This window comes from Carettochelys insculpta, chromosome 1 (genome assembly GCF_033958435.1).
Source record: "Carettochelys insculpta isolate YL-2023 chromosome 1, ASM3395843v1, whole genome shotgun sequence".
Lineage (NCBI taxonomy): Eukaryota > Metazoa > Chordata > Testudines > Carettochelyidae > Carettochelys > Carettochelys insculpta.
Window position 1 is genome coordinate 357,647,162 of NC_134137.1, and position 27,653 is coordinate 357,674,814.

Below are 27,653 nucleotides of genomic sequence, written 5' to 3' on the forward strand. Positions count from 1 at the left end.
CTGCATTCTGGGTAGCACTGGACTACTTCAGTTTCGATTCCCAAGGATAGGGCTTCAATTTACACTTGGTCTTGACATTTGTTCTTGACAGATGGGGGAAAACCACAGGTGATAGTGTCATAAATTACACCCATTTGGGATACCAAAATGGGACAGTGGCCACAGAAGATTGTTAAGATCTCGGCTCTGACTTCTTTTCTTACCAGAAGAATGAAAAGAGTTTATGATAACACTGCAGGTCATCTGAGTTAATAACCACGCTGAAATGCATGTGGGAATTCATGTTTGAGAATGTAGGTTTCTTACAGAAACTGATGAGCTTTGTTTTCCCTCTTCTAAACCCTGGTCAGTCAAAATAGTCGTATTTGTTACTCTGCCTCAATACTGGATTTGGCCCTGAAATAGGCACAGTCAAAATAACATGTTTAAAAGAAAGGAAATACAGAGCTGCTATTTCTCGCTTTCTCTTCAGCTTACATTATTCTATAGCTGGGCATAGCAGTCAAATTTAAGTCTAGAAAAATTAAGCAAAAAAAGTGTGGGGGGCTAATGCCTCCAAAAGTGGACCATAATGGAAATACTAACAAGACCTTAATTATAGTGGCATTCATTTGTCCCACTAAACTGTCAGCCTAATAATATTCATCAGAGGGTTTTAGCTACAACAGGGCTCCCTTTCTAGTGGTAGAAAAATGTGACTTAACTGACCTTGGGAAAGGTAATCCTGCCCAGACAGCAATTATAGTAGTAAACACTTAGTTGAGCTTCTGTCCTGCATATTTAACTAGCAGAAACAAAATCTTTTAAAATTAAAAACAAATAAGTAAAACCCCAATCTCCTTAACTCTGACTTGGCTGGTTTCTGTTACTATGGAAATGAAAACAACAATTTATTTCTCTGTCGACCCCAACAAAGGCTCCAGCTTTTCACATTCACAGGATTTTACAACCTTGCTATTAAAAATGTTTTTTACATATCCTTTTTCCTTTTTGTAACTGTGGAGTAGAAAGCAGTTTACAAACGTCTAATTCAGCAAAGTGTCAAATGTACACTTAAGTTGATAACTTAGCAACGTTTTTGAATCTGCAGTGATCAAAGCTGATACATGTCAATTGTTATCTTTAACATCAAAGTTCATAATCCCACTTAATACTTTAGAAATGGAATTTTGTGCTTCCTGGGTTCCGATTACAAAGCCAGATACTGAGATGGTGTTAATCAGCATAGCTCTACTAAACTCAATAGAATTATGATGATTTACTCCAGATGAGAATCTGTCTCACCAGAGATTTTTAGAATAAATGCTGCACTTAAGAAAATATAAAAAAATGATGTTTACAGAAAAATAGCTGAAATAGTAACTATGGACATGATTTAGAAGAGCCTTCCACTTATGCATGTGGCTGAAGGCATTTGTTTAATCACCCTAAGAACGCTGAGACTTAGACCCAAATCACAAAGGCTGGCTCCTTGAACTTCAAACTGGAGTGGGCTCCACTTGGGCATCCACTTGTGGGTGGATGCATGTAAAGGGTCAAAGCCACAGAGTGGATGGCCAGAGATAAGGATATGTGGAAATTAATGTAATGCTTATTCATATTAAAATATGAGGGAAACTAAAATTTAAGAAAGCTGTGTAATTACTGCATGGACTAATATGGAATCTACATTTTAATGATATCATGGAAAACAAGTTGGGTGAGACTGTATAGAAACTCAGGACATTCACATATGTGGCTCAGATTCAACATTTTCAAAATAAGTTCTGGTTTTCAGGTTCACAATGATTTTACATTTTGAAAGTTGAGCTAAAAAAAAGCAGAACAATTTTAAAAAATGGTAGAAAGCTGAACAAAACCTTCTGATCAACCTAAACTGATTTTTTTTCAGATTTTTGGTTTCCAAAAAATACCTCCACCCCAAACATGTTGGACTTTTTGACCTGTCAGGACAAATTGGATGAAGGTTTCTTGCCAAGCTTTAATTACTGTTAATTAGAAGTCCAGCCAACGTAGTTTTATTGTACTATGGTGTACTAGGTTCAAATAAACATTTAATATTTGCTGGGACTTTGTGATCTTCCTCAGCTTATAAAACCACACTCTTAAAATTAAAATGAAGCTTTGTTGTTCATGATGATTTAGCTCATCACAGATGTGACAGTGTGTACTAATGGGAAACAGATTGAAAGTGTGCCCTGAGGAAACATGCACAGAGTAATAAAAACAAAGCCAGTCAGACTATTTTAACCATTTAGACAAATTTAATGAGGAGATAAAGGGACAGAGACTATGGCAGGGGAGGGGAAGGGGCCAGGTCCATTGAACATCCCAAACAGAGTGTAAAGAAAGCTGAAAAGTAGTTTGTTTCAATCAAATATGGGGGAAAATGGTTCTTTGCAAATCTATGTTATTGCTTATTCAGTGGAATGTGGAGAATGTGGATAAATGTGGAATGCGGAGAAATCTTATCATTTTCTACTGAAATAAAAACAACATCACATCTGCGCTGCCCCATATGTGGGTGATTAATTTTGCCACGCAGCTACTCTTATCAATTGTGCCCCTCCCAGATCCATCTCACCTCTGTTTTCCTGAAGCTCCCTGTGGGTCTCTATACTTATCTTCCAGACCTGCTGGAGAGTCCTCACTCTGCCTTCCCAAGATAGAATTTGCAAGGGGAACACCAAAAGCTTTGAGCTGCTGGGGTCCCTGCCTCCTGTGAGAAGGGCTTTGGCTCCAGAGAGGTGAGCAAGAGACTTGAAATTGTTTCCTGAACTAGCCCTGATTGGCTACGTATACTGCAAGAGGCAAGGAAGTTGGGAAAGCAGCTAATCAGTGGGGTTTTCTCCATATTTGATTAAAACCATTCCTAACCAGTCTGATAGCTTTCTTTCACAGGATAACAAAGATGAAGGGGCTGTGATAGCTGTGTAATATACAGATTTTAGTAAGGCATTTGATACAGTCTCGCATGACTTTCTCATTAAACAGCTAGGGAATACAGCCTAGATCAATGGTGTGCAACCTGCAGCTGATGGGCTGCATAGCCTGTTGGGGTTCCATCTGCATCCCATGAGCCCCATACCTGCCCTCCTCCCCCATGCATTGCTTGTGATGGAGCCCCGCATGGAGACCCACACTTCCTACTTCTTCCTCTCCCTCCCAGCATTTTCAGAGCATCATGAATTTACCAGTTCACATTCCATTCCCAAGTGTCTCCATCCCTGTTCAAGCTCTCGGAGGGAGGGGTAGGAGCAGAAACAGAGTGTGAATCAGAGGATTCATGGCACTCTTAAAGTGTTGGGAAGGAAGGCGCAATAAAATACAGACTCTTGATTTTAGAAGAGTAGACTTTGACTCTGTGAAAGAACTGATGGGCAGGATTCCCTGGGAAACGAATTTGAAGGGTAAAGGAGTTCAGGAGAACTGGCAATATTTTAAACAAGTCTTATTGAAGGCACAGGAACAAACCATCCCAATGTGCAATAAGAAAAGCAAATATGGTAGGCAGCCAGCTTGGCTTACAAGGGAAATGCTTGGTGAGCTTAAACTCAAAAAGGATGAGTATAAGAAGTGGAAACTTGGAGAGATGACTAAGGTGGAGTATAAATATATGGCTGGAGAATGCCGGAGAGTAATCAGAAAAGCAAAAGCACAATTGGAACGTGAAGGGCAACAAGAAGGGTTTCAACAGGTATCTTAACAGTAAGAGGGTTGTCAGGGAGAGTATGGCACCATTACTGGATAAGGGAGGTGTAACCAGGTGACAGATGATGTGGGAAATGCTGAAGTACTCAATGGTTTTTTTTTTTTGCCTCAGTCTTTATGGACAAAGTCAGCTCCCTGACTACAGCACTAGGCAATGCAGTATGTGAAGGAGGTGGGCAGCCATCGGTGGGGAAAGAACGGGTTCAGAGTGGTTTAGAAAAGCTACACGCACACAGATCCATGTGTCCAGATTTAATGCATCCAACAGTACTGAGGGAATTGGCAGATGTCATTACAGAGCCTTTGGTTATTATCTTTGAAAACTCATGGAGATCAGGAGAGGTCGCAGATGACTGGAAAAGGCAAATGTAGTGCCCATCTTTAAAAAAGGAAAGGACAATTCAGGGAACTAGACTGATCAGCCTCACCTCAGTCCTTGGAAAAATCATGGAGGGGATCCTCAAGGAATCCATTTTGGAGCACTTGGAAGAGGGAAAAGTGATCAAGAGTAGTCAATATGGATTCACCAAGGGCAAGTCATGCATGACCAATCTAATTAGCTTCTATGTAGACGTAACTGGTTCTGTGGACATGGGGAAGTCAGTGGATGTGATATACCTTGACTTTAGCAAAGCTTTTGATACAGTCTCCCACAATATTCTTGCCCATAAGTTAAGGAAGTACGGATTGGATACATGGTCTGTAAGATGGATAGAAAACTGGTTTGATGGATGGGCTCAAGAGGTAGTGCTCATGGGTCAATGTCTGGTTGGTGGTTGGTTTCAAGTGGAGTGCCCCAAGGAGCTGTTCTAGAGCCAGTATTGTTCAACATCTTTATTAATGACCTAGATGAGGGCATGGATTGCACTCTCAGCAAATTTGCACGTGAAACTAAGCTAGGGGGTGAGCTAGATACATTGGAGGGTAGGGGTACGGTCCAGAGTGAATTAGACAAATTGGAGGGTTGTGCCAGAAGAAATCTGATGAGGTTCAATATGGAGAAGTGCAGAGTCCTATACTTGGGAAGGAAGAATCCCAAACACTCTAGTCTGGGGACCAACTGGCTAAGTAGCAGTGCAGCAGAAAAGGACCTGGGGATTACAATGGATGAGAGGCTGGATATGAGTCAACAGTCTGCCCTTGTAGTCAAGAAGGTGAATGGCGTATTGGGGTGCATTAGGAAAAGCATTTCCAGCAGATCTGGAGAAGTTATGTTCCCCTCTACTCGACACTGGTGAGGCCACATCTGGAGTATTGCATCCAGTTCTGGGCCCCTTAGTACAGAAAGGATGTGGATGAATTGTGGAGGGTTCAGGAGAGGGCAACAAAAATGACTAAGGGGTTGGAGCACATGAGCTATAAGGAGAGGCTGAGAGATTTGGGCTTATTTAGTTGGCAGAAGAGAAGACTGAGGGGCTATTTGATAGCAGCCTTCAACTTCCTGAAAGGGGGCTCTAAAGAGGATGGAGAGAGAATGTTCTCAATGGTGACAGATGGCAGAACAAGGAGTAATGGTCTGAAGTTATTGGCATTAGAAAAGGTTCAGAAAAGGGCAACTAAAATGATTAAGGGTTTGGAATGGGTCCCGTATGAGGAGAGGCTAGAGAGACTGGGACTTTTCAGTCTAGAAAAGAGGAGACTGAGGGGGCAACATGATAGAGGTATATATAATCACGAATGGTGTGGAGAAAGTGAATACAGAAAAGTTATTTATTTGTTCTCATAATATAAGAACTAGAGGACACCAAATGAAGTTAATGGGTAGCAGGTTCAAAACTAATAAAAGAATTTTTTTCTTCACACAGTGCACAGTCAACCTGTGGAACTCCTTACCAGAGGATGCTGTGAAGGCCAGGACTCTAACAGACTTTAAAAAAGAGCTCGATAAATATTTGGAGGTTAGGTCCATAGATGGCTATTAGCAAGGGGTAGGGTATGGTGCCTAGCCTTTTGTTGAAGGTGGGAGATGGATGGCAGGAGACAAATTGCTTGATCATTGTCTTCTCTTCACCTCCTCTGGGGCACCAGGCATTGGCTACTGTCAGCAGACAGGATACTGGGCTAGATGGACCTTTGGTCTGACCCAGTATGGCCGTTCTTATGTTCTTATGTAAGTTACAGAGGGAGGGGTGTAGGTTGGATATTAGGAAAAACTATTTCACTAGGAGGGTGCTGAAGCACTGGAATGTGTTGCGTAGAGATGTGGTGGATTCTCCATCCCTCGAGGTTTTTAAGTCCCAGCTTGACGAGATTCTGGCTGGAATGACTTAGATGGGGTTGATCATGCTTGAAGCAGGGAGCTGGACTAGATGACCTCCTGAGGTCCCTTCCAGCCCTAGAATTCTATGATTCCATGATTCTGTGAAGGGGAGGTGTTCCCTTCTGCGAAGGGAAGTGCAGGGCTACATGCAATAGTGCAGAGGAAGTGCATGTGGGAGCAGGGCAGACAAGGGGTCCATGGGCTGCCGTGTAACCGCAGTGGCCTGCAGGTTGCCCATCACTGCCAATGATAAGGCCTACTGAGATGAAGAGGGTCACTCATGCAGGCCACTCACGAGTCTTGAGTGCCCATTGCTGTCCTAGATGCAGCTACTGTAAGGTGGGTCCACAACTGGTTGGATAAACATTCTCAGAGGGTAGTTATAATTGGTTCACTGTCATGCAGGAAGGGCATAATGAATGGGCTCTTTACAAGATGGAGGGAGAAAGGGTATTCTCCTTAAATTTGGATGATGGGAAATGCAGCACAGAAGCAACAGGCTTAAAATAAGAGTGGTCTAGATAATACTTAGTCTACCTTGAGTACAAGAGACTGCACTTGATGACCTCTCAAGTTGTTCTATTATTCTATTAAATGTACATCCCTCAGTGACTGAGGAAAATTGTATTTGCCTGGTCTATGACCTGCAGCCAAAAGGGATCAACTTAAGTATAGCTGAGAACTCTGGGAGAGTACCTAGAGCACAGGGCAGGGCATTTCTGCACTAGCCAAGAAACAGGATTATGTACAATATGGCCCACAGCTGATATTGATCCCATTTTAGTAATTCACTGAATAATCAATCGCTACTCTTTGCAAATCACTGTATTCCTTTGGACTGTCTACAAAGGCATATACAGCAGCCACAATGAATATATTTAAATTTTTCATTACTTGCTAAGGACCAACAACATACTCAACACTCTACAAGATCCAGATAGAAGTCAGTCTCCACCCCAGATGATGCCTAAATCTACCTTGCTGAAGTCATCGGGCCTCCATACAAAGCCTTTTGTCTGAATCAAGTCCTAAAAGATAAGGATGTGGTGGCAGGTGCCTTAAAAACATCTAAGCACATGGATATTTCTATAAAATGTCTCCTGAAATAATTAGTTCACTCTACTTACAAGAATTATTCATATTTTCTTGCTTCTGCACAACTTTTTGTACTTTTATTTATTAATCTACCTGGCCAGCAGCATGAAGTGCTCTTAATGGACCTGATTACATTGATCTGTTCAAGATTTAATTTGAAAAATTGTTGCTTTTGTGTACAGCACATTCTTAAAGACCCTACTAGGAATTATATAATGAAAGAAAAGTAGGCTGTTATAAACATTATAGTATTGTCCTTGGGAATAGTATAATATTTTATGGGACATAGAAACTTATGTAATATTTCAGCATAATGCTCCCAGACACATACAAGACCAAATTAATTTTTGAACTTACTAAAGCCATTTAGTTGTGTTCAGTGAAAGTTCATGATATTTTACATGCGTAGTAAATATTGCACTCCTTGAATTATGATTATTCCTTTGTGCATCTCTGAAGCAATTTGCTAATATGATTGGGTGATCTGTGAATATTACTGCTCAAGAAATATTTTTATGTCTATTGCATGCTACATGGAGGAAAATCATAGCCAATCTGAAAAAGCTCATTGGTGGAAAAAGGTGCAGCAATGAAAATACCAACTAAAGCTTTATGAAATGAACTGCAAAATACATGCTCTGCCATTTACTTCAAAATCATGCATATTTCTTAAACTAAGTTTACAAATCAAGTTAAAGAATCACAAACAACCTGTCTGCCTTCTGTCAGTTTGGAATCTCCCTAAGATAAAAAACACCTTTACCAACTTATTTCCCTCTTCACAATCTCAGCATTTCTGACAAAGCTACCTCACCCCCAATCCTGCAAACTACACAAATGCTCAAATGGGACTGCTTACAAGCTACTCATATATGTAAACTTACTTCAATAGGTTTACTTGGGTGTGTGAAGTTATAGGCGCCTGAGGGTTTTTATAACAAGAGTCTTTAATGATCACATTTAGGGGTGGGTTAGAAAAGGTGAGCTCACGGCAGCCTTGCAGGGGTTGATGTAAGTTTTGCCAATAACGTTATTTGGGCCAGGATTTAGCGTTGTTTCTCCTGAACCCTCAACTTATGAGCTTTCCATGTTGTCATGGCTGAAATACATAACAAACCTAGTGCCTATATCCTAACACCAGCAAAAAACTTCCATTGACACAGAACTATTGGGAACACTAAGAAGCTGTCTTTTTGGTAGCACTCTAATGAATTACACGGTCATCTTCAAATTGAAAACTTACACCCACAATTCTAGAAACAAGAAGTTAATGTTTGTACCGAGGAAACAAAGTCAAAAAGGTTTGTGCAGATTGGTGTGCAAGATGTTCAACTTCCAAATCAGTCTTCACCTCATTAGAAGGTAATCTAAACTCACTGGAATGTGCCTGCACCTTAACTAACAATTTTTAGAACATTATCTGCTAGAAGTGAGGGTAAAGACTCTCTTTGTTAATTGTCTCTCATGTGAGTGGCTTAGAAGCAGAATGAATTGTTTCCAGCTGGAGGGTAGACACTCATGCTGGCCCTCATCAAGCCAGTGTGCAAGAAACAGAACACAGCTGCACCAGCGCAAGCTGCAGGACAGGCTGACCGTGACCATGAAGGCGCTATTTCGGGAGTGTAGGAGGCAGCAGCCTTGCGTGCCAGGATGCTATTTGATCTCCTTCCCATTTCCCAACTGTCAGGGAGTGTGTGCATGCCTCTCACTCCTGGTCAGTGAGGGAGCTGGCAAAGTAGTGACTCACACAATCTGCGTACTGTCCCCTCACTCTGTGATAATCAGGGCAATGGGAAGAAAAGCAAGCAGCATCCCGGTACACATGGCTGCTTCCCTCTCCCTGCATATCCTCCCAAAATGACCCCCTTGGCTGGCCACCCTGACTAGATGCCTAAAAGGGTCTCTGATGGACACCTACTCTGGCACATAGCTCATCCTACAGCTCTGGTTTTTGTGCATGAGTTCCATGATGCTTGCTTTAGGTATGTCCCCTCAAGCTGCAAATCATACCCCCAGACCTAAGAATAGGCCAACCCTGTTTTGCTGTACAGCACGTCACACTTTCAGTTCTTAATGATTACTCCAACACTTTGAGCCTGATCTAGCCCTCATTAATGAGAGTTTTGCCATTCACTTCAATGAGCTCTGGATCAGGCCTTCACTCAAAGTCATGTGCCCTCAGCTATTTCTCCAAGTTTTCGGATTCAGTGAGAAACAACATAAGAACTTTGAAATGACTAACAAGGTGTTAGGAGGCCTCTTTTTTTTTAAAGAAAAGCTACACAAGCCAAGAAATATTTTTAAAAATAAAAGTGAGCTATGTTGTATAACCTTTTTCTGAGTTTTTTGCCTTGGCTGAAGCAGTTGGATTTGAACCTCATATTGCACAAAAATTACAACCTCATTCATTTCCACAATTTCGGATGTATCTGTGTAATTTTCACATACTCAGCATGATAACTTAACATAACATTGTCATATCCAGGGTTCATGATGGGCCTCCAAAAAGGATAAAGCTGAGCTCAGAGTTCTCTCACAACCTATCTGCATTTCAAGCCACTTCACTGTCCCAAAAGGCAAAGAAGATGAAGCGCTTGTAAAGAATTTTTCAACTATACTTTTCTTCCTTTTAAAATGCCTTCATTTGTAGAGAAGAACATATAATTCCATAAGCTTTTTTTTTTACAAAAAAGAAGCTTTTAATATCTATTCAGACATGTTTTTTACATTGGTAATGAAGAAACAGCGCAACTAACATTTTCCTATGCTTATTATTGTTGCTCTGGTCCCGGAAATCCATCAATAGGGGAAGAGACAGAAAATATAATCACAACAACCTTTTTCTTTTTAGGCTTTATTGACTTTTTTTTTTAATTTCTAAGAAGAACTCTTATAAAATAAACTACCTAACAGAAACAAATTCTTTACAAGTATAGGCTACTTCTATGTCCTTAAGGCACTGGACAATGAGCACTCACGAAAGCATTGTACTTCAGAGAGTTACAATACCACCCAGGGCCAATAGGCCACACAGGGAATAAGCTCATTGTTGAACCCTTATTTGCCCAACAAGCTCAGCTGCAAAGTGAGACTGAGGCAGTGTCTTGGCCCTCCCACCTCCCAATCCCTTTTAGAGTGGCTAAATGTGCCAAGGAATAGACCTGCACCACATGCTTATTCCTTGAACATCTGCACAGAACTATATACAACTGGTCCTCAGAGATCCACACAGTCAGAGACTGAAAAACACATTTGTGCAAGATTCTATAGGATATCTCCTCACTGAGAAATGTCAGAAGGGAGGCTCAACATGAGACTGATGGACAGAAAAAAAGCAGGAGTAATCATAAGTTCTCTTAAGGAAGTTTTAGGAAACATTGCTTAAAGGAACAGAGGAATGGGAGTCTGGAATCCATAGGTCTGTCAGCAATTCACTGCATGCCCCCAAAGTCCCTTATCCTCTCTGTGGCAGAAAAGACATATGAGAATATTTAGCTACCTCATCAGGTTATTGCAATAAAATAATGTTTCAAAACCAATTTTGATTTATTCTTATTCCCAAAGTGTCAGGAGCCCATTTTGCTACTAACACAACAAAAATATGGTTCTTGCCTGAACAAGTTTACAATCACTTACTGCAAACACATGAAGACTTGGTACTTCTGTTTAAGACTGCAGATACAACCAGTATGGTATTATAGATGCAACAATACTGCCAGTTCCTTCACAATGGTAGCTAGCCAGTGTTGGCTGCTAATATAATATGTGCCAATTCAAACTCAGGGCATTTGAATGTTTTCTACCTATTAAAAATGTATGATGCTATTTCCCCGGCTCTAATAATAAATGCACACCATTTCTTTTAATTAAAATCCCATGTGTTGTCACTAGTTCAAAAATATGTTTGGAAAGAAATTTCTACATGTTATTTTCCTGTGAAAAATATAATTGCAAGTCACTATGTTATTACATTCATGCTTTCTGATGAGATAACTGTGGACTGAAATTAATAAACACAGGATAATATTCTGTTTAACACTCTTGAAATTACTTAAAGCTATTCATAACATGGAAATAAAAGTGAATATGTACTGATGTTGTAGGTACGTGGGTTTAATGAGGACAGATAAAACAGTCATTCCATGCTCTTGTATGACAAACTACAGTCCAATTAGTGCAATTTTATTCTTTTGCCAAAAGTCTTAATATAATTGGAAGAGTCAAAATCTTTTCAAAATGTTTCAAACTGTCAGACACGCTGAAGGGGGCACTTAATGAAGGATTTCACAACCACTATTTCAGTCAGAGGCTCCATCTTAAGCTCTTTGTCATTAGCTGAACCAAAACACTAATCGATGTTCAGGTTTGAACCTACACTTCTACTGGGGTGGTCACCCTGTCCTCCAGTCAACCCCTGCTTTTCTATTTAAAACTTGGTGACACATCAGGTTGTTCTATATTGATTTTGGCTTATGGTGCAGAGAGAGATTTTTATACCCCTTCTTTCTCCCATTAGATTCACAAAGAAGGAATATCGTGTGTTCTGACACTGGCGTGAAAAATGAAAGCATTCTGGGATGTATTAACTAGCCTGGTGTAAGCAAGACATGTGAAGTAATGCTTCCATTCTACTCTGCACTAATTAGCTCTCAACTGATGTCCTGTGTACAATTCTGGGCACCACATTTCCAAAAAAAAAAAGTTGAGAAATTGGAGACTGTCCAGAGAAGAGCAACAAAAATGATCAAAGGTCTAGAAACTTGACTTATGAAGGAAGATTGAAAGAACTGTGTTTGTTTAGTTTGGAAAAGAGAAGATGGAGGGGGGATGTAACAGCTTTCAAATACCTAAAAGGGTATTACAAGGAAGAGGGACAAAATGTAATCTCCTTATATGCTGATAATAGGACAAGAACCAATGGTCTTAAATTGCAGCACGGGAGGTTTAGGTTGGACAGCAGGAATAAGTTCCTAACTGTTAAGTACTGGAGTAAATTGCCTAGGGAGGTTTTAAAATCTACATCATAAGAGATATTTAAGAACAAGTTAGATAAATATTTAACAGGGATGAAAGAGATGGTGCTTGGTCCTGTCATGAGGGCAAGGGACTGGACTTGACCTCGAGGCCCCTTCCATTTCCACTATTCTATGATTGTACGTCCTGTTATCTGAGTGGCAAGAGAAAGCTGTAGAGTGGGGCCAGATGAACAATAAGCATTATGTGGACCCAGACATCACGGCCATGTCTACACTAGCCAAAAACTTTAAAATGGCCATGTAAATGGCCATTTCAGAGTTTACTAATGAAGCACTGAAATACATATTCAGCGCCTCATTTGCATGCGGGCAGCTGCGGCACTTCGAAATTGACGCGGCTCGCTGCCGCACAGTTCATCCAGATGGGGCTCCTTTTTGAAAGGACCCCGCCTACTTTGAGGTCCCCTTATTCCCATCTGCTCATCGGAATAAGGGGACTTTGAAGTAGCCAGGGTCCTTTCAAAAAGGAGCCCCGTCTGGACGAGCTGCGCAGCAGCGAACCATGTCAATTTCGAAGTGCCGTGGCTGCCCGCATGCTAATGAGGCGCTGAATATGTATTTCAGTGCTTCATTAGTAAACTTCGAAATGGCCATTTGCATGGCCATGTTGAAGTTTTTGGCTAGTGTAGACATAGCCCACATGATTAAAGGAAAAGGATAGCAGGGGGTGGGGATCCTGAAGGACAGAAACATGTTAAGTGTGTGATTGACCTGGGGGCATACTCAAAGGGAGATGAAAGTGAGCTGTGAGTCTGGCAGAATTCAACACAGTTTTACTGGTTTGGCTGGCATTTAGAGAGGCACGTGAACAGTGGAGTACTTGTCACATTTCTGAAGTTCATTACTTTGGCTTATCTAACTTATAGTGGTCAGCTTACTGTATGGTGGGCCACTCATTCCAACAACTGAAATCTTAACAGATATTTTCAAATCTCATTGCCTAAATCTATACTGGGTCTTTACTGAGGTACCTAAATATGGATTCAGTAGTGTAATCTCAGGCGTGAAAACTACCTAGTTTAAAATCACTCCTCTTCTCTCTCTCTCTCTCTCTCTCTCTCTCTCTCTCACTATTTTGAGAGTCAAAAATGATAACTATCGGTGTCTAGGATGCTCTGAGCACCTATTCTATCAAGTAAAATCACCAAATAGGTGAAGAGGTGTCCATGAATGTACCTACTTCAAGCTACTCCACAGTCAACACACTAAGAGGAGAGAGAGAAAAGATGAACTCTGCAGAATGCCCAAAAGGTTAATAAATCTGGGTTCCAATGGAGCAACTTCCAAAATAAAAGACCCCTTGTATAAACTGGGTATACATGTCTCTCATTTATATCTCGAGAAAGTCAGTTCAAGCACTTCTGCCAAGCTCAGCTCTGTTCTTCATTTCTGACTCTTGTGATTTTATCAGAAGTGTCACATATTTGGTGATTTTCTAAAAACTCTGGCTTCTAGAGTCACATGATTACACGAGAAGCTCGGTTTCATTACAATTTACATTTCTATCCCTCATGACTATGGATCTAAGCTTGAAAAATGTGAGCTAACTGTACCACAATGGTTCAAAAACCTAAAAGATTAATAGGAAGGATCAACATAGGTTGAACCTCTCTCATCAGGCACCCTCAGGACCTGACCAGTGCCAGATGAGAGAATTTGCTGGACAACGGGAAGTCAATATTTTCCACTACATTACTAACACTTCCACTGCTTACTGGGCTCTCAAAAGACATTTGGGGGTAAATTACAGCTAAATAACAGCACTAAACACTGAGAGTCAGGACTGGTGGTTGTAAACAAACTTTATGGGACCACATGAATCTTGGTCACGTCCATGATAAGTGGTTGCTCAGCTAACTAAAATCATGGTAGATTATCTCTTTGTCCTGGATATTAAGCAATCCAAAAGCCTGCTTTATTTAAAATATTTTTTAATTCTTCATTAACTTTCCATTTTCTCAAACCAATTACCTGTCTACGAAAAATCTCCCAGGCGAAAGTATTCTGAGCCTGTAAAGTCAATGGGACTCTGAGTATTGACTCCAACAACCATTAGCCCAGACTGTTATACAATAATAAAGACTAGATAGGATACGCCATTGAATAACAAGACAATAGATCCATAGAATTATAATGAAAAATCCTTGGAAACAATACATAAAGGCAGTACATTAAGGTACATTAAGTACATTTTAACACTGATTCCCAAAATATATGTGAATAACTTTATATGTATATTTTAACATTGATTCCCAAAATATATTTGGATAACTTTAACAAGTATTGTGGATTCTTATATTTCCCAGTATCATTTAATATAACGAAATATTATGTTACCTATAAAGGGGAAGACAGAATGGCTCAGCAAGCAATTAACTTCAGTGAGGATACCTGTATTCAATTTTCAGCTCAGTCAGTGACCTGCTGTATGATTTTAGGCAAGTCACTTCACTTCTCTGTGTCTTGATTTCGCCCCCAACACTTTATTTTTCTTGTCTGTTTAGATTGTCAATTATTTGGTGCAGTGACTGTCTCTTACTAGCTGTGTCTACACGTGCACGCTACTTCGAAGTAGTGGCACTAACTTCGAAATAGCGCCCGTCGCGGCTACACGTGTCGGGCGCTATTTCGAAGTTAACTTCGACGTTAGGCGGCGAGACGTCGAAGTCGCTAATCTCATGAGGGGATCGGAATAGCGCCCTACTTCGACGTTCAACGTCGAAGTAGGGACCGTGTAGACGATCCGCGTCCCGCAACTTCGAAATTGTGGGGTCCTCCATGGCGGCCATCAGCTAGGGGGTTGAGAGACGCTGTCTCTCCAGCCTGTGCGGGGCTCTATGGTCACCGTGTGCAGCAGCCCTTAGCCCAGGGCTTCTGGCTGCTGCTGCTGCAGCGGGGAATTCATGCTGCATGCACAGGGTCTGCAACTCGTTGTCGGCTCTGTGTATCTTGTGCTGTTTAGTGCAAGTGTGTCTGGGAGGGGCCCTTTAAGGGAGCGGCTGGCTGTTGAGTCCACCCTGTGACCCTGTCTGCAGCTGTGCCTGGCACCCTTATTTCGATGTGTGCTACTTTGGCATGTAGATGTTCCCTCGCTGCGCCTATTTCGATGTGGTGCTGCGCAACGTCGATGTTGAACATCGACGTTGCCAGCCCTGGAGGACGTGTAGACGTTATTCATCGAAATAGCCTATTTCGATGTCGCCACATCGAAATAGGCTACTTTGATGTAGGCTTCACGTGTAGACGTAGCCAATATAGCTGTGTCTACACATGCACGCTACTTTGAAGTAGCAGCACTAACTTCGAAATAGCGCCCGTCGCGGCTACACGCATCGGGCGCTATTTTGAAGTTAACTTCGACGTTAGGCAGTGAGACGTTGAAGTCGCTAACCTCATGAGGGGATCGGAATAGCGCCCTACTTCGATATTCAACGTCGAAGTAGGGACCATGTAGACGATCTGCGTCCCGCAACGTCGAAATTGCTGGGTCCTCCATGGCGGCCATCAGCTGGGGGGTTGAGAGATGCTCTCTCTCCAGCCCCTGCGGGGCTCTATGGTCACCGTGGGCAGCAGCCCTTAGCTCAGGGCTTCTGGCTGCTGCTGCGGCAGCTGGGGATCCATGCTGCAGGCACAGAGTCTGCAACCAGTTGTCGGCTCTGTGTATCTTGTGTTGTTTAGTGCAATTGTGTGTGGGAGGGGCCCTTTAAGGGAGCGGCTTGCTGTTGAGTCCGCCCTGTGACCCTGTCTGCAGCTGTGCCTGGCACCCTTATTTCGATGTGTGCTACTTTGGCGTGTAGACGTACCCTCGCAGCGCCTATTTCGATGTGGTGCCGCGCAACGTCGAAGTTGAACATCGACGTTGCCAGCCCTGGAGGACGTGTAGACGTTATTCATCGAAATAGCCTATTTCGATGTTGCTACATTGAAATAAGCTATTTCGATGTTGGCTTCACGTGTAGACGTAGCCTATGTGTCCAGCACCTCTTCCATAGGGCCATACTCTGAGTGGTGATTACAGGCATTACTGCAATATAAGTAAAAATAATAATGAAATTATACCTTACTAACACTTTCACGTGACTTGATTTATTTTTGCTCAAGAGTCATCAATATTCGACATAGCTGCCAATGACTCAACTTTAAATGGACTCATTTTCAACTCGGAGGTGTCCCCATTAGATAAATAACAAGACCTTTTCCCCAGGGTCCTGCATGGATTTATTTTGAGCTGTCAAAGTCAAGTCAGTGCAAGAACTAACACTTCCATGTGCAAGGAAAAAAAAGTCATTAAAGCTTGCAGCTGTTATTTTCAATGATGTGGGCTTTTTTTGTCTCTCTTTTTGGGGTGTTAGGAACAGGATGTTTTATCCTAAGAATAGTGTCACGTGACCAGCCAGCAATTCTTAACTGCTAATATCCGGCTTTCTTAATTTGTTTATTTTAGAGCAGAGTCATGCAGTCATTTTTCACTCTTTAAAACATATTTTTGACAATAAGCTAACTTGTGAGAAAAATCTGTCTCCTCTATACAGTCTTCTTTGAACATCTTAGAGGCATATTTTTAGACCAGGAACCATATTGATTATAAATCCCAATTATATTACCATTTCTACAAGAACCAAGCACTCTGAGGTCCTCACATGAATATAATCCATGGGTCAGATAATTCTTCTTTCTTTTTGTTTATACAAAAGGATGAAAATCAACTGCTATCTCTCAATTAGAATTGCAAGATCACCCTTCCTTTCCTATCTTAGAAATAAAACTACCATCCAATCAGATTTTAGCTCTGGAATGCAACTGAGGTAATCTTATCTTCAGCATTGGTTGAACCTCTCCAATCCACCACTCTCTCTCCTCTGGAACATCCGTAATCTGGTGATTTTAATTAGTCAGACCACTTATTTTGTGTGGCCAAATTTCCCGTAGTCCCATAAAGCTTGTTTATAGCAACCAGTCCTGGCTAATCCCTAAAGAGCCCAATAAGTAGTGGTAATACTGCTTGACAATACTGACCTCCTGTGGTCTAGCGAATTCTGTTGTTCAGCACTGGTCAGATCCCAAAGGTGCTGGACTAGAGAGGTTTATCCTGTATTAGCTGTCCTTTCAGCTTGATATGATCTTATTATTGTAAATATTATACATCTCACTAGCATCCATAGACTCTAATGGAGCATTACAACCAGCCTTACCATTTTCCTCTCAGCCTGTTTTCCTCTCCTTTTGCTCATTAGGTTTGAGGTAAGGTGCTCTTTTCCTGAGGAATAAAGAAGGATGGATAGACACTTCCTACACACGGCTTTTCCGGTTTGACTACAAGCACTGTAAGATAGGGCATGACAAATCCAACCATAGCACTTGTGGATTCAGAAGAATAACTATGACCCTGCCTCCATTCCACTTAGCACCTGGACAGCTACAGTGAGGTGCATGCTTTCTATAACTTCCCCATGGTTTAGCAAAGCCATATTTTACCACTCACTTGCTCAAGAGGATACTGTGCAGCATAATACGTCCATGGCCATTGCTCCTCACCCCTAAATAAGCCTCTGCCACATGGTTACATTAAGGGTGAAGACTTTCACATTGCTGGGGCAGATATAGCACTGTTTCCCACTGCTCAAAGGGCTAACTCTGTTTTCAATAGATTGTGTTTTGCTCTTCATTCTGTGTAATAGTTGAAGCTTTTAAAAACATGGTGTTTCCCTTGCTACTTTTATCTCTTTTCTCATGCAGCTTCAAATTAATGTGCCTTCTTCATTTTCTTTTTTGTGCATCAGCCTCTTTAATGTTGTCGTTAATTTTGTTTTTGAATATATTTATGCATTTCTGTCTCTTCAGCCTCTTTACCCACATAAGGCAAACCGTAATTTAGCAGGCCAAATTCACAGTTGATAAAAGTTTGCCAAACTCCACTGATATAGAAGAGCATACCATGACTTTGAACTGCTGAGAATTTGTCCCTTGGCTTTTCTGTTGTGCACACAGCTCCAATGTACTCCAACAACACTTATGTGCCTGCTTCTTTGAATTTGACCCTCAGTTTACAGATCTTTTGCTGTGATGCAGAGGGGGGTGGAATTCTTGGTTATTTCATGGAGCCTGACATCAATCCCAAGCAAAAGTCATCACAGCAAAATGCAGGAGACACATCTCACTGTTAGTCTGACACACAAACGGAGTTCCATTGATTCTAGTGAGAGTTATATACTTAATTATGGGTTTAGAATGATGACAGTAAAGGGTAAGTTTATTGATCCTGGTGGATTTAGAAAGCCCATAGTGGAAGGATTGGTTCTACGCTGAGGACAGTTCATGGTGCTGTGCTCTTTTATTTGTATTTATAAATTGGGGAGCAAGATTGAATATGTAAGATGAAGACCACTTTGCAGCTGGTTACTATGGACTTGGTTGCATGGCTGTCTCTTGATTGCAAATTACTGCTATCCTGCTATGTTGAATCTCTCTTCAAACTCTATGCTACCAGCAGTCCTAGCTATCTCTGAGACTCCACTGACTTTCTGAGAAAATTCAATAATACCTGTGATCTTCAAGAAAACATGCCACCATGGTTAGTAGATTTTCTCTACATCAATATTCTACGTGAGGATGGACTACAAAGTATCAGGAACACCATCTGAGATGATGCCACAGCAGCGCAGCCACCAGATGCACATGACTTTTCCTCACATGCAATTGTTTATGATTTTCTCTTTTCTGTTGGCAAAAGAAATAATTTCTTATTGTCAAGCATAACTCTTAATTTCTAATAAAGAGTTTCAGAAGTGCTGACTGCTTGAAGCACAAATTTAAGTCAATAGGGGCTGTGACTGCTCAGCCTCCCTGAGAAACCAGGTCATTGGCAATTAAAAAAAATTAATAAGGTATATTAAAAACATAAAATAGTGTGGGAGTGCATTCTCCTCTAAATGTGAAGGTGTATATTTTGTTAACCTTGACTGGACTTGTGCATGAATACTGGAAGCCAAATAAATCTGCATGTATAATATGCTGTAGTCTCATAAATTCTGACAGCTTTAAGAAAAAACTGGACAACGTGGGGTCTATTGTAAATGATGGTGTCCTTTTAAATGTTTATTATTCAGATGTAAGTAAACTTCACAACAAAAATTAAAAGGTAAACTCATAGTGTGTTCTGTCATTGCTTTAAAATTTCCCTATTTTGGAGGTGCTATCTTTCCAATGCCTTTGAGAATACTTAAAACGAGATGTTCTCATCAACAGACCATGTTTTGGTTTGGTTTGGGGTTTTTTGGCAAATAGAGTAGGAAAGTGGTTTCACAATGTTTCCAAGAACATGCCTGGTTACTTTGTAATTCAACAATTGTCACCCATGTCACTATCAAAGTAATTGAAATCTCTTCTGATTGATGGTCTTGGATTTTTCAGCGTTTCTTATCAGTATTAATATTTCCTGGTCAGCTTTCTTATCCTATCCAAGCGGGTCTATAACAGTTTCTTGTGACTGTTCTTCACCCTTTTAGCTCTAGTTTACTTCACTTTCATTCAAATTCATTCTACTCTGGAAGCCAGCTGAAAGTGAATGTGCTTTCCTTCCACAAAGTTCTACTTCCCCTGTCTTCTTGTCACTGATCCAATTATTTCTGCTTGGTCACACAAATCCCCTGTATTTTACTAGTTTAGTTAATTTCTTGATTTACACAAATCTCGGGGTCATGTCATGCCCTCAGTGCACAAACTGGAGATTGCATGTGTGAACTGAGTACTCTAAGTCTCATTCATTCACTACATGAGAAATGGCTGACTATTGAAACATCTGCTGATTAGACAATCTCCCCCTAACAAACCTCCCCTAGGATCCTAGGTAGCAGGGACTGATGTGTTTTCACATTGACCATACAGTTGCTGTCTTTTAAAATCCATATATCCAGAAGTAAAATCTCAGTGGCAATCCGTCCACTTCGGTTGAACTCTAAACTGAAGAGGGGTGTTACAACCTAACATGTTGATGGTCCCCCAGATATCCACATGCTTGGGTAATTTCTAACAGTGCCATGTTGCTCTAGGTCTGGTCTGAAAACATCGTTGCATATTCATCCCTGCTTGTATCTACCTTCTCCTCCACAGAGCATTGAAAACAAACCCAGTTAGTCACAATTCTCACACAAAAATACTGTTTCTGATCATCCAGATGACAGATAAGAATAATTTAAACTAACTCGTTTCATTGCCCTGCCAGGGGCACGTTGAACACTTGAAAGAAAGAGATTATATTTACTTAAATTCAACTTAAAGAAACAGTAAAAAATATTGCCTCTTTTTAGTGCTTCGTATCTCCTTTTTTTTTATCTCCCCGCTTAAAAAAATAAAACTCACATAGGAACACTGACAACATCATTGCTTTCAAAGTGTATTCACCTGTTGCCATGTACCAGTACAGTCACTCACTTTAATCCACCTTCCTCAGGTCATCTCTCCAATGTCACACTTGCAAGTTCAAGGTGCGTACTCTGCATGTCCAGATTTAAATGCAACAGTCTTGGATTACATTTATCAAGCTATCAGAGGTATCAGTTTTGACTGATATATTGTAAGTCTCCAAACAGCCCTACTCTGAAACACTTGGTGCTGCTAATCTAGTATAGCTGATATTACTACACTTCACTCTAGCACAGAAATATGCCAGTTGTTCCACTACAAAAAGATGACCAAAAAAAGTTATATAAGGCTCTAAATCTAAATATAATTGCTTTGTAGTTGCCAAAAACTTAATGCATCCACTAGACAGGCTAAAGAGGTGGGACCATACTTGCGGCAGCTAAACTCTGCTGTCTTTTATCCTTCATATTTCCTTCTTTCTGCTCCAATTGCATTTCCACCTCCTCCAACATAATCCTCAAATGATAAAACCCCTGTGAATTCTGGAGCACATAAAATTCCAGCTGTCAGACACTAGCTTAACTGTCCTGCAAAGTGGTCAGATGATTATTTATTTCAGTTTTTTAGAATCAGACCAACCACAGAAGCAGCCACTGTACTTGGAAATGGCCCCTTTTGCACATCTGCTTCTTACACTGTTAGCAGCACAAAATTGCCTCTGAATTATTCCACGTAGTCTCTACCCGATAATTCGGTCCACACCAAGCCACTAATCACAAAGAATATATTCTATGGGAAAAGGATCTCACTTCTTAGTACTTTGACACTTCTGTGGTTTTTAAATTTCATCTACATTCGTTCAGGTAACTGATCACCTTATATAGAAAAGGGGCATATGCCTTACTCACATGGCACTGTACGGAGGTAGAGATTGTCACGTATGATCTGCTGGAGCTCGTGGTCCACCGAACCTTTCTGGAACCGTAAATTGAGGTAGTGACGGAGGTCCTTATCAACAACGCCGCCTGTAAAAGCAACAAGAGGCCACTGAATAAAACAAAGCTAGTCACAGATATTAACTTTAAAAAAAATTAAAATCACCGCCTTGCTTGCAATAGAATCAGTCATCTGCTGGCTCCACTACCATACGAATATTTGCTTTATGCCACTGTAGGGACAAAGGACAGAATAACAGAACTGCACTCAGCATAATAATATAATTTCTCATTGATAAACAATTATTTTTAAGAATGAGAGCACTAAATGAGAAATGACTAGTAAAATCCATAAAGTTAAAAAAAGACATCTGTGAAATATAATGGAACACAAAAATGTCAAAGCATTTCATTGCACAGGCAGATAACATGTATTAGGCTCTGCGTGATTCCTTAGCCATTGCCCATCAGCTTATTAAAAGATCATTCTCTTCTCCAAACTGTCCATGTATGACATATGAAAAGCTCTAACTGCAAAGACAGTCAGAATAAAATGTAACTGACACTCTCAAAATGTCCTTAATGCTCACAAAAATAATAAATAATCAATAACATGTTCACTATAAATGGTCTTTGCATGTGGAAAATACATAATAGTAATCAAGTGTGCTTCTTTCATTCCCACCGCTGCAATCAAATCAGCGATGGGATGACAGCACCTCAAAATAATTTACAAACTTGCATGTAGATGAAGGGAATCAGGTTGCACATGCTATCTCCCCAGTTTCACCATTACTTGAGATCAAGCCAGCTTAGACATTGAAGCACTGATCAGCTAGTTATTATATGCATCACATTCCATTATGAAAAACAGATATGTTAATCAAAACTAATTTATTAAATAAACATTTCTAGAACTATTTCCCCTCCATCTCTACTACCTTAATGGCAGATCATGTTTTGTTAATATTAGCAGACATCTATAAATAGCTACATTTTTACTTCACCAAAATATTTCACATGCTGGAAGAGGGATAATATAGAAAATCCTTTCTGTGGCATTTACAGATATATTCCCCAAGATGAAATATGACAATTGGATTGATTTCTAACTTTTTGCACTGCATATTCAACCTCAAAGCATGGAAAACAAATGGCAGCCGTAGCCGTACCCTCTCACAAAAGTACGTGGACTCTGTATACAGAGAGATTGTCCTGCAGCCGTGAACAAATATCCTCCCCGTCTGATTATCCCCATAACAGTGAATGTCCACGGCCACAGTGAGTGGTTATAAAACAAAATACTCCTCTCCTTACAATTATTCCTATTCCCTGTCAATAATAGCAAGTCAATAGTTTATTTTACCCCTACTGTATTTCATCAGCTTCCAAACATGCTTGTTCCAGTTCCACAAAAGTGCTTACATTAGTTAAAATCAGAAGCAACTGACTGCTACAATTAACATCCTATTAAGACAAACAAAATACCTATGTGCCGGTTTCCTGGATGCTCAGGACCTCCATACAGGTCTCAGCTCTGCAGCTATCCAATCTGAGCTACTCAGTCTATTTACTTCAGCTCTACCAAACCCTGTCTCTAACCACTGGCTTTATGTTCAGGACTAGACCATCCCTACTCCTCCTAGTTTATTACAATAATACAGAGAAGTGAGGGCTGGAAGAAAGCTGCAGAAAAACACTCTGCAAATGATAGGAATTAACCATCCTTTTTGATTGGCTGTAAAGAGTAACAGTCCTGCAGCTCTCTGTTCTTTCTAATGCATGGAATATACCCACTGATGCAGATACTTTCCGGCAGCCTGAGAAAATGCCAGCTATAGAATAACAGATGTAGTTTGTCTACTGATATAAGCTAAAATCAGTCACCTTATGAAAACGGCACTGACATCACTACATTTAGCAGTGTATGTGAATTCCTGTCCTGAAAATCCAGTCTTGATTTATACCCATTTATTTCACCTGAGGTCAAAAAAGAAAAGAAAAAAAAAGAAAAGAAAAGAAAGGAAAGGAAAAGAAAGAAAAAGCATCACCACAAATCTTTAAAACACTGCATGAAATTAGTCACATGATACTTTTGTCAAAATGTAAATTTCCAACACAAGCAAGTGTGAACATAGACAATATAGACAATAAATGATGTCCATAACCTTCCAGGTTTTTTTCCTGAACGGATTCAATACGTGAACTTCAGATCAGTTCTAATACTTGAACCCTGAGGGTGTGTCTACACTACAAAGAAATTTCAAAAGGGGCAACATTGAAAAACAAAATCGAAATAAGGGATTTCAAAATAGCGCGGCTACACACACAAAACGGATCACTGTATCGATCCGCTATTTTGAAAAAACACCCTCCATTTTTCGAAATAGAGCGTCCACGCAGGAACGCAGGCTCTTTCGAAATAAGCAGCCGGGAAACATCACACACGGGCTGACACGGCTGACAAGCCCTTCCGGGTCACACAGCCAGCAGCCCCCTTAAAGGGCCCCTCCCAAACACATCCACCCTGTGCACACACAGAGCACATCAGACCAGTACACAGCATTGACTGGAGCATGCACCAAGAATGGGAGGAGAATGGAGCAACAGCAGCTTCTGGAGGCTGATGTTGCCACTCGCACCAGGACCCAGGTGGTGATTGCCATCCTGGGCGTGGTGGATGCCCTGGAGCCCACCTTCCCCCACCACAGAGGTCCTGCAGGACCTGCCAATGGGACAACTGCCGCTCCCTATCCCTGTTCCCCACGGCGCCTCTGGAGCCACCCCAGCAGTGGGGACTGGTGGGAGATGATGGTACTGGGCCAGTGGGACGACGAAAGGTGGCTTGCGAACTTCAGGATGACGAAGCAGACATTCTTGGAGCTGTGTCACTGGCTCACACCTGCCCTGCAGCACGTGGACACCCGCATGTGGCCCGTGCTCCCAGTCGAGAAGCGTATGGAGATCGCCCTCTGGAAGCTCGCCACCCCGGACAGCCATCGTTCAGTGGGGCACCAATTCGGGGTGGGCAAGGCCACCATGGGAGCCGTCCTCCTGGAGGCAAGTCAGACAAGGGCCCCGCACCCACCCCAGGAAAGGGCGGGGGGTCCCCGGGTGGGGGGCCTGCAGGGGAAGGGGCAGGGGGGCCACGGGTGGGGGTCCTGCAGGGGCAGGGGGTAGGGGCCCCCCTGATACACAGGCCCACATGTCAGTGCCCCCGCTACAGGTGGTCAAGGCCATCAGTCGCCTCATTCTGTGGAGGGTTGTCTGCCTCAGCAACTTGGATGACGCCATGGTGAGATTCGCAGCCCTCGGTTTCCTGAACTGCTTTGGTGCACTCAATGGCATGCACACAGCTATCCACGCCCCAGACCATAGTGCAGGACACTATGTAAACCACAAGGGGTACCACTCGGTGGTGCTCCAAGTGCTTGTCTATGCCCAGGGCCGGTTTTGTGACATTTTCATGGGCTGCTCCAGTCAAGCCCATGATGCCCAGGCACTACACAACTCCTGGCTGGGGCAACGCATGAAGGAGGGCACCTACATCCCTGCCTGGGAGCTCCCCGTGGGGGACACAATGATGCCACCATGTATATTGGCCGATGGGGCGTACCCATTGCAGCCATGGCTGATGCGCCCCTACTCTGGGCACACCACCGCCAGCCAGGACATTTTTAAGAACCGCCTGAACCACACCCGCATAAGAACATAAGAACATAAGAATGGCCATACTGGGTCAGACCAAAGGTCCATCAAGCCCAGCATCCCATCTGCCGACGGTGGCCAATGCCAGGTGCCCCAGAGAAGGAGAACAGAAGACAAGTGATTTATCTCCTGCCATCCATCTCCTGCCCTTGTTATGAAGGCTAGGGCACCATACTTTATCCCTGGCTAATAGCCATTTATGGACCTGACCTGCAAAAATTTATCAAGCTCTTTTTTAAACCCTAATAGAGTCCTGGCCTTCACAGCCTCCTCGGGCAAGGAGTTCCACAGGTTGACTGTGCGCTGTGTGAAGAAAAATTTCCTTTTATTAGTTTTGAACCTACTACCCATCAATTTCATTTGGTGTCCCCTAGTCTAGGGGACACCAAATGAAATTGATGGGTAGTAGGTTCAAAACTAATAAAAGGAAATTTTTCTTCACACAGCGCACAGTCAACCTGTGGAACTCCTTGCCCGAGGAGGCTGTGAAGGCCAGGACTCTATTAGGGTTTAAAAAAGAGCTTGATAAATTTTTGCAGGTCAGGTCCATAAATGGCTATTAGCCAGGGATAAAGTATGGTGCCCTAGCCTTCATAACAAGGGCAGGAGATGGATGGCAGGAGATAAATCACTTGTCTTCTGTTCTCCTTCTCTGGGGCACCTGGCATTGGCCACCGTCGGCAGATGGGATGCTGGGCTTGATGGACCTTTGGTCTGACCCAGTATGGCCATTCTTATGTTCTTATGTTCTTATGCGGGTGTGGTTCAGGCGGTTCTTAAAAATGTCCTGGCTGGCGGTGGTGTGCCCAGAGTAGGGGCGCATCAGCCATGGCTGCAATGGGTACGCCCCATCGGCCAATATACATGGTGGCATCATTGTGTCCCCCACGGGGAGCTCCCAGGCAGGGATGTAGGTGCCCTCCTTCATGCCGCAACACCCGCAACACTGTAGAGAGGGCCTTCGGATGCCTCAAGGGGTGTTTCTGATGCCTGAACGCACGGCTGGACGTCAGCCGGCCCAACGTCCCCAGGGTGGTCGCGGACTGTTGTGCTCTGCACAATATGGTGGAGGGCAAGCAGGACGGCTACCTGCCCAGGTGGGCTGTGGACTGTGGCCCTGGCTATGAGCAGCTGCCCATGGCCCCGTGCCACCAGGCACATTGAGAAGGGGTTAGAGCCCGGGAAGCCCTCCGAGAGGCCTTCGAGCAGGAGCCACGCTGACCTCCACTTGGCACATGGCTCACACCCACCCTGCAGCACAGCCCCCCCTACACACAAGGGACACTGGGGTGTACAAAAAGGGTTTATTAACTGGGGACCAACTACATACTTGTAAATAAATGCCTGTTGAAAAATGGTGTGGGTTCTTCCTATGGGAGCTAAATATGGGGGGAACAAGGGGAGAACTACATACAATGGGGCAGGGGCATGCCCCCATGGCCGGGGCCACAGGCACAGGCAGGCTAGTCCCCCACAGGGAGAGGGGGGCGAGATCCCCGGCAGGTATGGGTGCCCCTGCCACCTCAGGTGCGGGGGCCCTATCCGGGCCGGGATGGGGGCTGGAAGGACAGAGAGGTAGGATCAACCAGAGGCTAAGGAAAAGGGTGGGATGGGTGAAGCGGGTGGGAGGGGCAGGGAGCTCGGTGGGGCAGGGAGGAGATCCCCCTCTGGGCTTGCACTGGCAATCAGCCAGCAGCCCAGGGCGAGATGGGCGGATGGAGTGAGAGTGAGTGGGATGAGGGTGGTGTGTTTGGGGGCAGTGGGAGCAGGTTCAGAGGTAGCGGGGCAGCGGGGGGACCGGCTGGGGGGCGAGCCATTGGAGGGCTGGGGCCGCCTCAGCCCACACTTCTCTCTGTCAGGCCCTGTCCTCCCGCTCCATCTGCAGCCACTCCCAGACCATGGCGGTCTTCTCCTGGATGGCTGCAGTTTGGGCCTCTGCTGCCTCCTGTAGGTCATAGTGGCGTCACCAGATGGCAGCCTGGGTGATAGGGAGGAGGGCTCTCCGGCTCTGTCGGATGGTGGCGTGGGTGTGGTCCAGCCCTCAGAGGACGATGCTGTGGAGACACAAGGGGTGAGAGTCAGTGCTGTCACCTGGGCCCAGGGGCTCCACCTATGCCACCCCCGCCAACTCCCTGGCTGGTGCCTCCCCCTGCCAACCCCCCCTTGGGGCTCCCATGTGCCCACCGAGACCTCGTCTGTGGGGTGATTTCTAGCTGCGGCCTGGCCCCCCGCATCCCTCCCTGGTTTGGAGGGCTAAGGTGCTGTCCACGGGTGCGGGTGCTGGATGGTGCCGTGCCTGGGTCTGGGACAGGGCAGGGGATTGTGGGATAGGCTCCCCACCCAGGCCACCCAATCCACCTGTTACCTACCTGGGGCTCCGGAGAATAGGTCCAGGGACACCGGCCTTGAGGGGGCCTGGCTGGAGGTACCAGAGCTGACCAGAATCACAAGTGGGCCCCCCTCCTCCAAGTCGCTCCCTGGCCCTGCAGGTGTGGTCTGGCTGGAGGGTCCCGGCTGTTCCTGCAGGTCCATCTCCCGGTCGGTGTC

General features: G+C 43.2%; 1 protein-coding gene across 8 annotated transcripts in view; it reads right to left on the bottom strand.

The window, feature by feature from the left end:
• The window catches only part of MAGI2 (membrane associated guanylate kinase, WW and PDZ domain containing 2), a 1,201,350-nt gene that overhangs the window by 819,674 nt on the left and 354,023 nt on the right, over positions 1-27,653 (bottom strand). For all 8 annotated transcript variants that reach the window (XM_075017288.1, XM_075017279.1, XM_075017302.1 and 5 more), the window contains exon 2: positions 21,372-21,488. In XM_075017288.1, coding sequence (XP_074873389.1) covers positions 21,372-21,488 — 117 coding nt within the window. The remainder of the gene's footprint in view (positions 1-21,371; positions 21,489-27,653) is intronic.